Genomic DNA, 17,676 nt, shown 5'->3' with positions numbered 1-17,676 from the left:
GATTAAAGTCTCTACATTTAATAATTGTTAGGTTCATCTATAAAAATATTAATCCACAACATTTTCATTAGCCACTGTTTCAGGAGCTACACAGACGGAACACCCGGACACAGCCCTCAGCAGCTTCTCCTCAGTTCCAGGCAGAGAAGAAACCCTCTCCCCGGGCCTCCCGGCGGCCGCGCGTGCGCGAGAACAATCCCACCCACCACCAGGGACCACCACCCTGCACTCCGACTTCTGCATCCCGTTCTCGGGTACTGCGCCAGGCGGTCAAAAACAAAACTTCCAACCGACCACTTCCACTTAGAGAAGCCAGCCTGGCTGAGTGTGGCTTTGAAGAGCAAGTGCAAGGCTGTAAGTAGCACAGTGGTCAGAAGGAGGTTGGAAAACAAACTTTGTTACACGTTAACTTGGTTGGAGCAAAGCGACTCTAGGAAAGATTTAGTTACGTTAGAACTGCGCAGTTTTTTTTTTTTTTTAATAAAAATCGTTCTACTTAATGAATAGGAAGAGGGGCTGTCTATCTCAGGGCTTGAAAACAATCAGGAGAATCATGCAGGATGGTTTCAGCAGGTGGCCAGCCCAGCGCATCCCTGCCTCCTCCCACCTCGCGTCGGTTTTGACTACGGTTTCCGCGGCGGCTGGAGGGGAAGCATCTTCCACGCTGCAAACTCACATCAATGGGATTCCCCTCGTGGGAAATGCCCCCTCCCAGCAGACTTGCTCCGGGAAGGCCGGGCGCGTCGCCGCGCCCTCTGGCTCCGGGACAGACGGGCGGGCGCGCGCGACGCGAGCTTCGTCCAGACCCCGAGTCGGCACCGCGCACCCTCCGAACTCGGGGCCGAGCCGGCGCCACCCGCCGCCCTCCGCCTACCGCCGCCGAGGGGCGGGGGAGATGCCGCGGGGGGCGGGCGCGGCGCGCGGGGAGGGGAAGGGGTTCTCGCGCGATTGGGCGAGGTTTCCGGTGTTGTGACTGAAATCCGTCAATATGGCGGCGATCGGCCGCGGCCGCTCGCTGAAGAACCTCCGAATACGAGGTAAGTCTGCTGCAGCCCTCAACCCCCGCCGCCCGGCGCCCGTCACCCCTGCACTTGCCTCCCCTGGCCCTGGACTGGGGGAGCGAGCCGGGGCGCAGGCTGGAGCCAGGGCTGCCGCCGCTGGCCTGGGAGCGAATCCTAATTGGGGCTGTGTGTCTGTTTCGCGCAGGGCGGAATGACAGCGGCGAGGAGAACGTCCCGCTGGATCTGACCCGAGGTAACGCGGGGCGCCGCGGGCGCCGGCGAGATGTCCTACTGGGGAGGAGCCGGGGGCTGGGGGCCAAGGGCCGGGGGCAGGGGCGGGCCCCGCGCGGGTCCCGCGGGGGTGCGGGAAGCAGAACCCGAGCCCCGCCTGCCGGCCCGCGGGAGCCGAGCCCGGGGCCGTCTCCCCAGCCCCATCCCCCTTCCCGGTGCCCGCTTTCGTCGCCCCGAGCCCCTCTCCGGGCTTCTGGGTGCTGCGGGTGCCGGGAAACACCGAGCGGGACTCCGCGGAGCCAGCGACCCTCAAGGGTCTCTAGACCCCCGAGGCAGTGTTGTCCTCCTATCCCGGAGGAGGATTCGTGCAGCTTAGTCCCGGGGGCGGCCAGAGTAGGGTAGAGGCTGTTATTTAGGTTGCCGGAGGATGTCTGAGGGAAAAGCGACCACATCCTGCCCTCCCCGTCCCCCGGAGCCGAAGCCGGACCTACTCGGTCCTGGCTGACTACGTGACTGCTTTTCTCTTTGCCCACCGCCCTGAGGGACCCTTAGCATTGATAACTCCGTAGTGAAACCTAGAACCCGTGATTTTTGCTAAGTGTCTAGTTTACACTGTATTTCCCTCCTGTTTTCCTTTCCCGGGCCGCTGGAACTGTAGTTGGCAAAGACCGCCCCCTCACCCTCGCTGCAGGTTCATTGTTTACCTTCTGCAGGGGAGATGGGTTTGTTTACACCTTCGGAACTGGGTAAACCCTGGTTATATATTCTTAAAGACCTAATCCGGTTACTGGCCAGTATATCTTCTATCAGTCACCATACTGGAGTTTATTTCGATGGTATCTCGCTGAAGATTTAGTGGTTATATACAGGGTTTTTCTTTTCTCTTCCACGGTAAACAAGATTTGGTCTATTGATTCCGAAGAAGTCGTATTTCACACCAGTTGCAGTGTAAAGAGTGTAACCTGATTCAGCTGTACAGAATCAGTTTCCTTTTTGAGATCTGAAAAACACTTTAGGAAGTTACAAAAGTCGTTTTAAACATTCTCTCAGTTTTTTAGCCTACGTTTTACTTGACGTAATGACTTATCTACAGTATTTGTTAGACGCGGGCTCATTGTTGAGGCTAATCTATAGTTAAAGCATAACGCGTTCTCTGTTTTATTTTGTATATCATAATGTAAGATTACTGTTTTATAAACTAAAAGGCTAATTTTCATTTAGCTACAAGAGGACATTTTTGTAACTTTTTTTTTGAAAGTTCAGGGACTGTTTTGGGTGAACTGGGTCCTTTTACAGGCAAAAGAGTTTCTAAAATATGATAAGGGCTTAAGTAATAAAAATTGCAACTAGTTAGATCACTAATGCACTAAATTAGAACATTTTTCAGCAGATAGGGTTTGACTATTAATGTAGGAAGATGTAAAAATTTTGATTTTTGTGTAACACTTTGGAAACTTGACCGTGTATAACACACATATGAAAAGCCTATATGAAATATATGTTGGAAAAGATTTTGTAGTAAATTTCCTAACAAAATAAGCAAAATTTCCACAGGGCTCAATATAGCACTTGAGTTCTGTAACAGATGTAGTTTTAGTGATTTAATTTATATACGTGCATATATGTTTTAGATAGATCTTGAGTCTAATCTGTACATTAAAAACCTACTTAGATGTGGTGGTAGAAATAAGTTATAGTTGTACTTTAAATTGACTTTGCTGAGCTCCTACATATAGTGGTTTCTGTTTGGTGTCAAAATTTTGGGTAGTAAAAGCTTATGTACAAATTTGATTTGATATCTTTGGTTTACTCCAATTTTACTCAAGTACCCAGATAAGTGTATATTTACTATTTGAAATGCTGTATTTCCTGAGCATTTAGTAAACACCGTGTTTCTGGGATAATACAAAAAGTGCAGAAAATGCTTTTTCTGCTTGTCCTGACGAAGTGTATTTCAGTTTAGAATGAAATATACACAGCTAATTGAAACTGACTGCAAAAGCAATACATGATTAAGAGTGAGAGGGTATATGAGAACTAGATTCTAAATCGTAAGGAAGTTTCGAATAAGAAAAGTAATCTCAGATTCATTGTATAGTGACTGTTGTTTGAGAAATTGCTATTCTGACAAACATTTCATTGTTAAAAGATGGCTTGTGGATCTAACATGAAGATTCTTGAGGAATTAAACTTCAGTAATCATTTGAGAACAGTGGGGCAGTCTGGGTTACAGCTAAAGGGCAGCTGTTTGTGGATTGGATTACGGCATGTTTTAGATAAAGTTTGGGTAACTGAAAAACATTGTGTTTAATGCAGTGGCAGTATTTGCTCTCATTCTCATTATTTTTATGTAACTTTTGAGAAATTTATTGTTTAGCTGTTTAGTAAAGTTCATTATGAAATAGAAGCCATTGTCATTGTAATTCCTGAAGGAACCCTCAATATATAATGAAAGAGAGCAGACTGTAAAGTCAAATAGTTCTGAGTTGTAATCTCAGCTGATACTTAATAGTTAGGCAATTCAGGGCAGGTTACTTGACCTTGATTAACTCTTGGCTTCTTCAGCTCAAAAAAAAAAAAAAAGATTAATTTCAAGTTACTCTCGAAGGTTGTTAAGAATGTGAAAAATAAATGAGCTAGTGCTTAAAGTACTCAGCACAGGACCTGATACTTTGTGAGTGATATTAACCAAATGTTAGTTGCTTTCGTACACTCTGAAATCAAAATTATATCACATTTAAAATATTTCAAATGATTGTTTTGAATATTATAAACTTGTTAATAAGGAATTATGGTATTAAAGCTTTCAGTTTTTTGAGACATACTGTTAATTTGGTATAGTCTATCTGAAGTAGAGTTCTTTTTTTAATTTATTAAAAAAGCTTCAAAATAGACAAAGTTAAATGTATATAAATATAATGAACTGCCATGTATTCCCCCATCACTTAGTTTGTTTCCTTTCTGCCCTCACTCCAACTGTGATTATTTTTTCTTCCAGTTTAATTGAAATAGAATTGACATACAGCACTGTGTACGTTCTTGAATATAACAACTGTAAAAAAGTAGTATGTGACATTACTAGTATTAGGTCTAAGCAATGAATGATCTGTTATAGTACCTAAGATACTGTTTCCCCTAAGATATTTTATTTAATAGAATTTGGAACTTTTCTCCCTGATTCCAGAAATTTCCTGGTAGTAGTGACTTGAAGCTTGACTAGCCTTGCAGACTTCTTGAAGCCCAGGAGAGTTTTAAGGTTCTTCGGTTTTCATATTGATGTTAGTGCTAAGGCCTAAAGTGCTTCAGTTAAAATTGTTTATGGATTAATTTTGATCTCGTTCCGGAACCTCATTGTAGTAGATCTGACAGTCAACTTACTGGTAATTGATGCTTTCAATTCTGTTCAGAAAACTGCTCTACTTATCATTGTGAAAGTCCCTCATATTTGCTACTGATATAATTAAATACTCTCTGTTTTGCATGCCAAAATTTATTTTGAAGCTGAAATGCTTCCCTTAACCACTTCCACTGCAAGGATAGTCTATTTTATCGGTCTAGGAGTGCATCTTTTCCTGGTACTGAATAACTTGAAGAGACACAGAGTATTCCTGTGTAAGCCCTTCCTAGTATAATTTTATTGTGTTCAAGGTGAATTCCCAGGACATGGAAACACCTATGTTCAAATACAACTATTAGAATATGATTTATTTTTAAGTATTGAGTTTTATATTTTTTGATTATCCAACTTTTACTCTTCCATTAGTAGGAATAAAAAAATTGACTGCCTTATTTGCTATTTAATAGTTAGAAAAGTAGGAAGGTTATCTGAATGATGCAGATTTGAACACTGTCTTTTTGTTTTTTGATTTCTTCCAGTTAGATTACTCATGTTGTTTAATCACTCACTTCAGTTAGACAAAACAAACATTGACTGTCTTATATATATTAAATGCTGAATTAAGTGCTGGAGGAGTAGAAGAGGAAGATGTTACTCCCTTTTTAGGAGTTTACTGAAACAAACATGAAGAAGAGATTGCAATATGGAACAATAAGTAATCAAACTGTACAAGGAACAGAAGTAGCCTACAGGAGAGAATGATTAACTCTTTGTTAGGTAGAGGATCATATAAGGCTTCACAGAGGGGTTGGCTTCTCATAAGAATAGTGGTAAACATAGTGGAAAGAAATGTGGGCTCTCAAGAGGATATCCCACTCCTTGGGAAGGGTAAAGTCTGTAGGAAGAGGAGCTGCTCTGAGGGCCACTGATAGAATCTAAGATGATGAGGCACTAGACCAGGGTATTAGAGACAGAAATAAAGTTGAGTATATATCGAAATGGAGGAATCAACTAGTTTGTTTTCAGATTCCACGACTTTGGAATCCTCCTGCTGTGTACAGAGAATGTTTATTTCTTTATTAAGAAGATAGAATCTCTCTAATGTGAATTCCCTTGTCTTCTTCTGTTTGTGTTTCACCTGTACTTAACCATCTGTCTCCCTGAGTCAGAGAATATAGCATCTCTATTCATTTCCAAGGCAAACCTGGAAAGGAATTTTATGCTCCTAATACCATTTCCCTTAAGGTTCTTTGTAGAACTAAGATCTCTTGCTTCTTCATTTCTTCCTTCCTTTGCCTCAGTTTTCTCACATTTGGCAAACATTTGTTGTAGTCTTCATATGGAGCAGGTACTGTGCTAGGCATGGGATGATGGTGAGAAATGTGGAATGGTGAAGATAAAGATTTCAAAACAGTTGTTTTTTTCTTTGGCTCTACACACAGAATAGTTTATCCTCACTCCACAGCTTTCTTCCTTAACTGGTAGTCGTGTAAGCACAGCTCTCTCCCTTGTATTGAAAATCCTTTCTTAAAGGATGCTAGTAAAATGTTTTACCTCATGTAAAATTCATTGGCATTTTTAAGCTCCCCATTCTATTATTAGTACTACTACTGTATTAATAGTTTTGTTCTAGGCACTGAAATATATTATTTTACTCAATCTTCAACAACTCTTTAAGGTACTGTTATTATCCTTATTTTACCTTTGAGGATACAGGCTTTAAAATTCTAATGGACTGAAACTCAGAAAGGTAAGTAATTCAGCCGGGTCACAGGGCTAGTGGGTGATTAACTGCAGATCGTGCACTCCTGATTCTTTTCCCACCGCTCATGCTGTTCCTTTTCTGTTTACTGGCTGGTCTTCTAGCTCTTTAAGCAAGTGTGCCCTAAGATTCTGTCCTTGATTTTCTTTTTTCTCTCTTATTGGTGCTGTCTCCCTGGGCAACCTTTCCACTCATGGTTTCAAAATCCATGAGTTGAGATGGTTACGATAATTACATTTTTATTTAGACGTTTTCTTCTAAACTTGCAAAACATATTAGCATATGTGCCTCATCTCAGAGTCGTGGTGTGTAAAGTTTTGCACCCGGGGCATACTCACTTTTCACTTTCTAGGTACCACCACCACCATCCTCTGTTATTCAAGCTGAAGACCTACTGCTCATCCTCTTCGTTCATTTGCCTTGTTCCTTCAGTTTGCCTCTGAAATATCTATTGAATCCAATCGCTGTTTCTGTTCCCATTGTCATTGTTCTAGTTCACATCCTTATTATATCATTTGGATGATAGTAAAATATTCTTTTCTCTCACCCTTTTTCACTCTTTCTGCTGTGTGATTGCCAGGATTATCTCCCTGAAACCTAGATCTGATCTTCTCATTACCATAAGTTAAAAGAAAAAAACGCTTGCACACTCACTAACTCTTTACAGTCTCATTTTTGCTCATAGAATAAAGTCCAAATTCTCTAGCTTTGTATTGAAGGTGTTTGATGATATATTCCACAATTACTTTCTTCTGTACTATTCTCAATCTATCTGCCTCTCTATGTAGTTCACTTGTGTAACACACCTCCCTCCCTTCTTTACACACAGTGCTTCCCAAAGAGGGTTGGGAGGGTTTGCTGTCCTAAAGCACCTACCTTCCCATTCCTATTCTTTTCCCTTAGAGATTGTGTTATGCCCCCAGTTGAGAATCCTTGCTTTAGTCAAAGATGACTGTTTGTTATTCCTTGCACATGGCATGCAGTTTCTATTTACTTGACCTTGCATAGGTTGTTTTCTCTGCTTATCATCCCAGTGGGAATTCATTGCTTCCTCCTTTACTTTTCCACATCTTTGTTTATTCCTTTTTAAATATCACTTACCATTGCCTTATTTAAGTTCTTTGTTCAGTTCTTCTCTCACTAGATCTTAAGTTTCTTCTACAGCGTATATCATGTAATTATAACCGAAAGAATTATTGTAAGGAAAAATGGAGAGATGAGAAAAGGAGTACAGTATTAAGGAGAGTAGAAGTAAAAAAGTATTTTAAGTTTGCAGATCTGAGGGACAGTGAAAGTGATGGTGCCATGAAATGGAGAAAACGTATTAGAAGAGATGATAATGAGTTCAGCTTTATAAAGTGAATTTCAGGTGATTGACTCTGTCAGAGATGTATAAGAGGCAGCAGAAAATGCTGAAATGGATGTTTTTGTGGTTGTTCTGAACTTGTGATCTGATTGTTAGCTGCTTAGGGCCTTGAGAGAGGGAAGAATGTAAATGGAAAAAGAGCTGAAGATTTGAATGTTAGAGAGTAAGCGGATGAGAGTATATGTATAGCCTAGAAATCAGTAAGAAGATAAGGGCCAAAAAAAAGAGAGGCCAGTTAAAAATTAGCAAGATTATGATCTTTGAAGCCAAGAGGAGTGTTTTGGGTTGAAGGGACTGCCAGACTATTGCACTGAAGGTGGGGTCTTCCTCAACTCAGTTCTCTTCCTTGACCTGAGGATGATTTTGGCATGCTGTTTAACCTCTCTGGGCTTCAGTTTCCTGATCTCTGAAATGCATCCTACTTTACATGCATAGCACTTTCACCTTCTGTTTTTGTGATTCTCGGATATTACCATGTTTCTGGGATATTGAAAGGTTAAAGAGGAAGCCACGTTAAGTCACTTGTTAAATTACTATAAGAAGGATTCCCATAAACAGCAATGAATACATGTAGGAGTATGGTGTTTAATAGCACTTTAAATGTAAATTATAGTCAACTCTCAATTTCCTTTTAAGTGATCATCTGCAGTGACTTGCTGCCTCCTCCCCCTCCCAGGTCTCAGGCTACTGAAAATAGGGCTGTGAAAAGCACAGTGGGGTGAGTGAATGGTTTGCATGCCTGTGTATCTGTACCTCTGACTGTCACCAAGCTAAATGCAGTCCACTCTCAGTTACCTGCACTTAAAAAAAGGTGAATAACTGTAGAAGAGTGCTTAATATATAATCTAAGTAGCATTATTTGTATGAGGCTTGGGAAGATTTTGTATTCTTTCCTCCCCTACAATAGATTGATGTATCTTTTATTTGAGTTATTAGCTTCAGTTTTTATTTCCTAAGCAAGTACTCTTAGAATAGTGGATGTAAACAGGCTAAAATATTTATTAGGTAATTCACATATGAATAATTGAGAGTTGACTGTTAATGCTTTTTGAATCATCCATTGTTTTGTATTATCTGTGCTTTTTTGTTAGTGTGGCCAGGTTAAAGTTGAATAGCTACTTTAAAATTATGCTGCTGGATGAGTGTACTTATAAAATTATACAGATACCAAATTAAATTGAGAATAATTATTGAAAACTAGCTAAATATCACATTCATATGTTCAGAGTCCACATTCATATGTTCAGAGTCATAGGGCTGAAAGAGAACCTAAACCTGAGTACATTCTTAAAATTCCTCTTATGTAGTCATCTAGCCAGTCAGATTGCATCGAATGAGCAGTGTGCCTGGTAATGATGAAATTTGTATAAAATATAAAATTGAGGATATGCCAAGACTTCAAACATACCTGTTTAAGGAGTCAATTGAGTTTAGTAAGAAATGTAGAAAAGAATTTTTTAACCTTAATTACCTGGATTTTAAAGAATCTGGCTCATTCAATTACTTTGCCATTTTTTAATCTCAAAATGTTGAAGAATTTGGATTTGTATTGGTTTGTTATCATCAGTCAGCGTATTTCTGCTGAATGTATTATCAGGTTAGTAAGTGTTAATGTGAATCAGGAAGGCATAATTCTTGGCTTCAAGAAGTTTACACTGTAGTTAGGATATACCTATATCAGGGCATAATAGAAGACAGTAGTCTCTTATGCACCTGCCAGTTATCTTTATAAAGGAATCAAAAACCTGAGGAATTCAGGAAAAAAATGGGAGATAGGTAAGGAAGGACCTAGGAGAGAAGACCTCATTGAAGTGTTGACACCTTTGAGACCTTTGCATAAAAGGGTAGTATTTGGATAGTTAGAGCTCTGAATCAGTGTTTTAAATATTGTACTTCATTTTGTGAACTAACATATTTCTGTCATATTACTCAGTATTTGAAGATAATGTTGAGAAAAAGTTGATGATGAGTTCTGTGTATAAGTCTCTTAACTATTGAAGACTGATTATATTTCAAACTAAGGGCTTTTTAAACCTTTGAAGGTAGTTCTGGACTAGACTGAGAGATTTTAGGCATATTGTGAATTAATTGTGTGCTTGTGACGATGAGTATATAGATGCTTGGCTGCATTCCAAACCCAAGCATAAATTATTTTTTTTCTTCCATTGTTTTGTAGTATATGTGTCTCCTTTCCCCTTTATTAATACTGCATGTTCAAAGGGCTCTATAAATTTGTATCAAACCTGTTTCTAGATGTATGCAATTTGGAAATAGAGACTATAAATGGGATGAGTAATGTTTTTGTTATTTCCCACTTTAAAATGACCGTATTTTCTGATTTCAAAATTGAAACGTGTGGCCTGACAGTGAGAGAGAATATTTAAAATTAAGATTATTTTGAAAAACATGGAATGTTTCATTGCCAAATCCAGTCACCCTAACCAGCCCTTTAGTTATATGGGTAAAGGATAAACAGTGCTTGGAAAAATTAACACTTGATTAAAGGAGCAGAAGGAAAGTTGAATTGCCCTTTGCAGGGATTTTAGTAATTTTATTAAGAACCCAGTGTAATTTCATGTGTTTCTTATAATGAATAAATAGTTAAGAGACACAGAAGCTGTAAACAAAGATTGCCAAGTAATTTACTTTTAGTTACTGAGAAGAAACAGCTTGCCAGATAAAAGTGTATTTACCTGGTTTTAGATGTATGTACATATACATTTTTATCAGTAGTTTCATACCCTGAGAAATCACATCTTAAAATATTGCTAATTATTTCCATGCTTAATGTTCATCCCTTATATACTGAAACTTTTAATTGCCCTGTTTTTTTCCTACTCATAATTCTGTATAATACACTCCTTAATCTTCACCACACCACCATCACCACCAGCCCCCTCCCCCAAGAACAAAAAAGAAAAAAGAAAAACTGAAGGGAATAGAATTGCAGAAAAAATAAGAAGACTCCAGTGGTTGGAGGTAGGTGAGCTGTGAACTCTAACCTTTAGCTATATGGCAATTTCTGTGTGTGTGACCAAGTGGCAGGTGGAATATTGTGGAACACTATTGAGCACATGTGTTACAGATAAGATTTTAGTCATATCTGTCACATATGATATTAATGTAAAATCATGATAATACAATATTTGAATACATATAGTTATTTTTTTACCTTGTTTATTTAGAGTGACTTGTGGTTTTATTTTATTACTGCGGGTTGTAACTTCTAGTGTTATCTTTGAATGCTATAACTTGGTACAGAGCAGGTCAGATTAATTCTTATGTCATATAAGATTTCATATGTCATGTAAGAATAATTCTTAACGTAAGGTTTTATAACTTTTTAATGAGTAAACTTAGATTAGCATAGTCTTAAAATGTTTAAATCACTTTTTATATTTTAATAAACTTTAAAGTAGCTTTTTTCTCTTTTGTCATGGCTTTCTTATGGGAAAATTTAGTGTCGTGTGTTCATGTTTCAAAATTGTTTTGAATATATAAATGTATATTATTATGTTCCCTAGCAAAATAGAAGAAAATTTTTAAAATGCTGGTTAGTTTTCAAAAGAAGATAAAAAGATTAAGAGATTTGAATAAACTATGGCATTGCCTTTTGCTATGTTATTGTTTCTTCTCATAGTTACTTTGTTAAGAGTTTTGATCTAATTTTTTTGAGTCCTTGGAAAAATTTTTTACTTACATCAATAATTATTCCTATATTGTAAAAGTGCCACAGGGAAAAAGTGTAATTACTTTTAAAACAAGTAATTATATTTCCACTGAATATTAACCTGGAATACTTAAATATGAGTAGATTTGGGGGAAGTATGTGTGTATATAAATATTATGTCTGTTTTTAAGCATATTTGGAAACTACTTTAGAAATTTTTTTACTTTTATTGTGCTGTAGAAACTGGACTTACTAATACTTTATGGAAAAAAAGGATATATAGGTTGTGATTATGAAGAGTTAAGGGACCCTACTGTCAGTAATGTATATGAACTATAGTGAATAAACTTGATGATACATACATTGAATTTTTATTGCCATCTTTTGGAGTGCTTACTTTTTCATAATGATTGTTTTCCAGATAGGTTATTGCCTCACAGCATAGTTCAAGGTAGATGAGGTATGACTTGATAAAGTTGTTATATATGTCCACCATATGGATAGTTAGGATTTATATAGAGAGAGATATTAAGGCACAAAATATATTGAGATAATAAGGTACAAATATTGACAAAATAACATGCTAATTGCATGATACACAGACAGTGTAGCACTGTAGCTAAGGGCCTGAGCTTTGAAACCAGGCAGGTCTGGATCTGAATCTTGACCTTGCTTCTTAGAATTTTTTGACTTTGGACAAACTGTCTTCTGAGCAGGTTTTCTCATCTCTACTGGAGATAACATTTATTTGAGGAGTGAATGAAATGTTTGTAAAATGTTTATTACAGTTTTGGCATATAGATATAAACAGATATTAAATGTTCTTTATGTGGTCATTTAAAGCAAGATGAGAGAAGGGAAAGGTAAGTGTGAGCTGGAAAAATAAAATGGGGCATTGTTTCAACTCTGAATGAGTGGATGTGGTTAAATCAAGAACAGTAGGGCATGAGTAAGACATGAAACATTTTACTGAGAGGAATAATAAAAATAATAGAATTTTAGTATTCATACTAGATTTGTAGGATAGGGATATTGTAGGATAGAGGGCCTTGGAAACTATTGATGTTAGACCCTTTTTTTTTTTAACATGTTAAAATAATATAGTGAGAGATCAGTAAATGTTATTTATGGTTTTTAGCTGATAAGAAACATGGATCCAAAAATTGTCATAAATTTACAGTTCTGTGGGTTTAAACACAAATTGAATACATGAATAATCAGAACCCAGAGCAAGAATCAGAATATTGTAAAACCCTAGAAGTTCCCTTTTTGTCTGTATCCGGGCACTACTTCCCCCACCAAGAACACCACTATTCTGACTTCTAACACCATAGATTAGTTTTGCCTGATTTTGATCTTTGTACAATGTACTCCTACAGCATATATACCCTTTTGGTATCTGACTTCGTATGCCAGGTACTAAGTTCTATCATTGTGTGTTATATAAACTTAAAAGTTGTTTTAATCCAAGTCTGCTTATGTGTGTCAGTTATGTCATGATGTGTGTGGATTTTTTTCATTTGGTTGGGCAGTGGATCTATATGAGTAAATGGAGTTTGGAATAATTACAGTAATTCCAACTTAAAAGCATTTTTAAAAATCGTTTTCTGAATATGTGTCTTTCAGCCTGACCTTTTGGCTTAATAGGTTTTAGCCACTAACACATCTAAATAGATGATTTTTTTCCTTTTTTTTTTTCATAATGCTGTTTAAAGAAAAAGCCTAGATAATCTGATCACCATTAAGAGTTCAAAGCTACAAGTTAGAAAGAAAGTTGGAAAATTAGAATTCCAATTCAATAAAAGTTTTGTGATGACCCAAATTGCTAAAATGACTACCAAAATTGGCTAAGTATTTCTATGGTGAAAAAGGGAGGATGATAAACATTTCTTGGTCCTCACTTCAGTAATATTCTCCTGTGGAAGACCTCATTAATAGTTATAAAGTGTCTGTGTGTGTTTGTTTCTCCCTCTTTCACTTGTCTTTTTCAGTTTCTCTCATTGGTTTCTATTTCTCTTTTTCTATTTCTAGTCTTTGTTCTGGTGACTCTTTACTATCATAGAATGTGCTATGGAAATGGACTACATTTTTCTTTTCCTGTACTTGATAATGTTTTATATTCTTTGATTTAAAATAAATTTTATTTATTTATTTTTTACTTAATCCTTCATTGAATTTTAGTGGGGTTTTTTTTCCTCTCTATGAGTTGGTGATGCTTTGTTAGAAAAAGATTTCACTGCCCATCTCTTGGTGCATATCCCCAAGAAATTAGAACTGAGTATTGCATAGGAAATTGACTAAATACTTGAAAGCATCCTGGCAACATGTACTTAGCATAGATTAGTAGAATAAAGAACATTTTACTTACTTCATTTGCAAAAGCAAGAGTAAATGTGAAAGTGAAACAAAATATTGAACTATGCTGAAGGTGAAGAAGTTTTAATGAAGTACATTTTCTAAATGTTGTTAATTTAAAAAAACTAGTGTTCACTTCATTTTAAATATTCAAAATATTTTAAATTTTTATGCATCTAATCTTTGGAAGTATGGGAAACAATGAGTTTGGAATTCCCTGAAGGTAGGAACTTTTAACAACCTTGGAAGATTCTTGCTGATTCTGAGTCCAGGCTATTTAGTTCACTGGGCAGATTTAAACTCAGTGTGGATTATTAGCTACCCAAAGAATACTTGTTTTTAGTGGTAAATTTTGAGTGATTGCTTGTTTGATTCTATTAATTAGGAGGGCAAAATGAAGTAAATTTATATTTTTAACCATGTTTTTCAGGGTTATATTACTTACTGCTCTTGTACATAGTGGTACATATTTTCCCCAACTGTTTTAAATGATTTCTTCTAGAATAGAAGTGAAGTAGTATGATAAATTGTTGGCTATCTGACATGATCAGAACTTGGTCTAAAGTTGTAACTTGGTCATGATATTTTGATTATTAAAACATTACAAATATGAAGGATTTATCAAATGATGTGTTTTAGCTGACAGTCTAGAAATTACATACTTTGAAGTAGATGTTGTTTTCCTTCTAAGTAGTCCTCTTGGAAAGGCATGTCCTTGTTGTAGTGGTGATGTCACTATTCAAAACATTTAAAAAATTATGCTTCTGAAGATCAGTAAAGCTTATGATATAGATCTTTAAGTTGCTGTTTGGTTTGTCCTTTGGAATGAATTGGAGTTTCGGAAATGGTTAAATATAAATTGGGCTCAAATGTAGTGAGAATTCATTAATTCATTGATTCATTCACTCATTAATTTGAAGAGAATTCATTGAGCACCTGCTGTATTTTTAGCACTGTATTAAATACCGGAATATGTGTGACAAGATAACTTTTGTAAAACATATGCAACCGCTGTATGTGATGTCTGCCGTTATAATCTAGTCCCCAGCTTCCTCTACAACCATTCTCATTTCCTAACTCTTTTCTTTTTGTTCACTGTATTTGGCAAAACAGCCTCCTTGCTGTTCATTCCTGCTCATATTCTCTTTTCAGGGCCTTTGTACTTATGTTACATTCTGTCTGGATTTTTCTTCCCTCAATCTTGGTGCGCTTGCTCCCTCACTTCATTAAACTCTGTCCAAATATAACTTTATTAGTGAGGCCTTCTCTGATCATTCTTATCTAAAGTAGCCCTCGTCTTCATCACTTTCTATTCTTTTATATTATTTTCTTGCATAGCCCTTGTCACTACTGCTAATTATGGTATTATTTATTATTTGTCTCCCTAGAATTTAAGTTTTGTGAGGACAAGCACTTTGTGTTGTTCACCATTGTATTCTCAGTGTCTAGAACACCCCCAGCACAATATATGTGCTTCATAAGTATTTATTGGCTGAATAAATAACCATCAAATTTGTGTCTAATTTGAGGGCTCCTGATCAATTTCTTCACTTCTTACTCAACACCTTAACTATATAGTCACTAATATCAGGCTTTTTGTGTTTCAAACTTGATAATTATCTTACTATTCTAAAAAATCTTTCTGTATTTTCTATCTGGGTTTTAAGAGCAGTACTTTAATGGGTCAGATCACCCAAGGGGACACCCAGTCGACATCCTAGCCTCATTTCTTGTCCTTATTTTACACATCAAATCTGTGACCAGATGATAATGATTTTATTTCAGAAATACTGGTAAGATCTGTTTTTTCCGTTTCTCTTGCCATGCCTTTATTGAGGCCTCATTTTCTTTCCTGGGTGATTGCATTGGCTTCATAACTGCTCTCCCTGTCCCAGTTCTGTCCTTTCCCAGTCTACTCTCTTCACTCTAGCCAGAAACAAGTTTTTCACAAAGTTAATTTTCTCAGCAGGGCTGAATATCTTCCTTCTTTGGGCTTCTATAGTATATGTTACCTTTCTTATACTATTGCTGTAATTTGTTCTCTCAGTCAGAGTTGATAAATCTTTATTTACCTTTACTATGTGCTGAGTAGTACTTTCTTTTGCTGGTGATTCAAGGTGAAAAGCATTGAGTCACTGCCCTTGGGAGTTTATGTTCTTGTAGGGAGAACACAGACAGTAAACATGTGAACAAAGAACTTCAAGTATGAATAAATGCTCTGAATAGTATAAAGTTGGTTATATGAAAGAGAGTTGACTATTGTCAGAGAAAACTTCTTTGAGGTGGTGATTCTTAGTTGATCCAGGACTAACGAGGAGGCACTAAGTGAAGATGTAGGGGCAAAGTCTTCTAAGTAGAAAGAAGATACAATACAAAGGCCCAGAGATAGAAAAGATCCAGTTTGGTTAGTACTTGATGAGGGAGAGTGGAGAATATGAGTTTAGGGGTGTAGGCAAGAAATAGTGTAGTTGAGGTTTACTAGTGTGGAACCTCAAAGCTGAATCTGAATAAGCACTAGGAGTTTAGAGTTGGCAGAAACTTTAGAGATCACTTCATGTAGTGAGACCTAAAAAAAGAAGAGGGCTTTCTATATACTAAAGGTAGATCAGCTGTTATTATACTTTGAGGAGACTTACAACAATATTAAGAAGGTTCCTTGAGATAAACTAGTCAAAACCCCCCTCCCCTTACCCTTTGTTGGTTTTATTGTATGTTTACACACTAATGCACACATAAAATAGGAATTGTAAGTTATGTGAAGCAACATTATTTCAGATCTTATGGGTAATTTGTACAGGTCTAGATTAACTACAGTTTACTTATATAATACTGTGAAGAAATTTTAATGTTATCAGTTTAAACTATTTTGCTTGAAAGATTAACACATTTCTCTTTTGAAAAAATACATTTCTAATTATTCTGTGAAATGAAAACTCAAGAGTTTGTAGTGGGGAAGATCTAGATTCAAGTTCTTGCTCTGTACTCTGCAGGGAAGTACCTAATATGCTATTTAATTTTCTGAGCCTAAGTTTTCTTATTTGTGGGAAGGGATATAATATTCTGCCTCTTGCAAGGTTATAACAGTGAAAGTATTACGTGAGTAAATTTGTTCAAAGACCCTAGCATAATGTCTGGCAAGTGCTTGAGCCAAAACCCAGGGGGCAAATGTTATTAAATAAATAGTAGTAAATTAGCCATTCTTTTGATCATGGACATTTGGGTCATTTGTAGTTTCTTGCTCTTATAAACAATGATTTTATATATAGCCTTCTATGTGAATCTTGGTACTCATACGTAAGTTTCTCTAGGTTATAAAACTTGTAGAATTATGGCTTATATGATGTGTGTATGTGTGTGTGTGTGTGTATATATATATATATATTTATATATATATAAATAAAATAGTAGCAATATATAAAAATTGCTCCTCATCCATGCTTTTGTCAACATTTGGGGTTATCAGACTTTTATAAAAATATTTTATTATGAAAAATTGAAACATACACATATGTAGAGAAAAAAGTACAAGGAATCCTAATGCATTCCTTACCCCACTTCAACTATTATAAACATATGGGGCAGTCTTACTCATCCATGTATCTTGCTACTCCATTTGTGGGTAATTTTAAAGCAAATATCAGGCACATACTATTTTATTTGTAACTACATCAGTGTGTATCTCTGAGGGATAAGGACTTTTAAAATATAAAACTATGATACTTTTAGCACAGCTAAGTAAATTAACAGTAATTTATTTATATCATCTAATGTTTATTGTTCAGATTTTCCTGATTGTTTTACAGATATCATTTTGGGTCAGGATTCATACAAGGTTCATTCACTTTTGATTTAATTTTTTTAATATGTAAAAGTGATAAACTGTAAAATCATTTTTCTTTTTGGATAGTCTGTCTTTTTGGTCTGTATTATTTCTTTTGCTTTGGTCTTAAACAT

General features: G+C 36.7%; 1 protein-coding gene across 5 annotated transcripts in view; it reads left to right on the top strand.

Moving 5' to 3' along the window:
• The first annotated feature begins 308 nt into the window (after positions 1-308).
• The window catches only part of RICTOR (RPTOR independent companion of MTOR complex 2), a 102,775-nt gene continuing 85,407 nt past the window's right edge, over positions 309-17,676 (top strand). For 3 of the 5 annotated variants that reach the window (XR_010378144.1, XM_031444287.2, XM_064480216.1), the window contains exons 1-2: positions 980-1,037; positions 1,207-1,254. Coding sequence is in view for 3 of the 5 variants with exons in the window: in XM_031444287.2 (XP_031300147.2) it covers positions 989-1,037; positions 1,207-1,254 (97 nt within the window). In the remaining 2 variants the exon portion in view is untranslated. Of the gene's footprint in view, positions 355-964; positions 1,038-1,206; positions 1,255-17,676 lie in introns of those variants that run through there. The other 2 variants (XM_031444295.2, XM_031444291.2) reach the window with 2 other exon arrangements.

Source organism: Camelus dromedarius, chromosome 3, assembly GCF_036321535.1.
Source record: "Camelus dromedarius isolate mCamDro1 chromosome 3, mCamDro1.pat, whole genome shotgun sequence".
In the NCBI taxonomy this organism is placed as follows: domain Eukaryota; kingdom Metazoa; phylum Chordata; class Mammalia; order Artiodactyla; family Camelidae; genus Camelus; species Camelus dromedarius.
The sequence above is the reverse complement of the archived record's forward strand: the minus strand, read 5'-3'. Positions and strand labels throughout refer to the sequence as shown.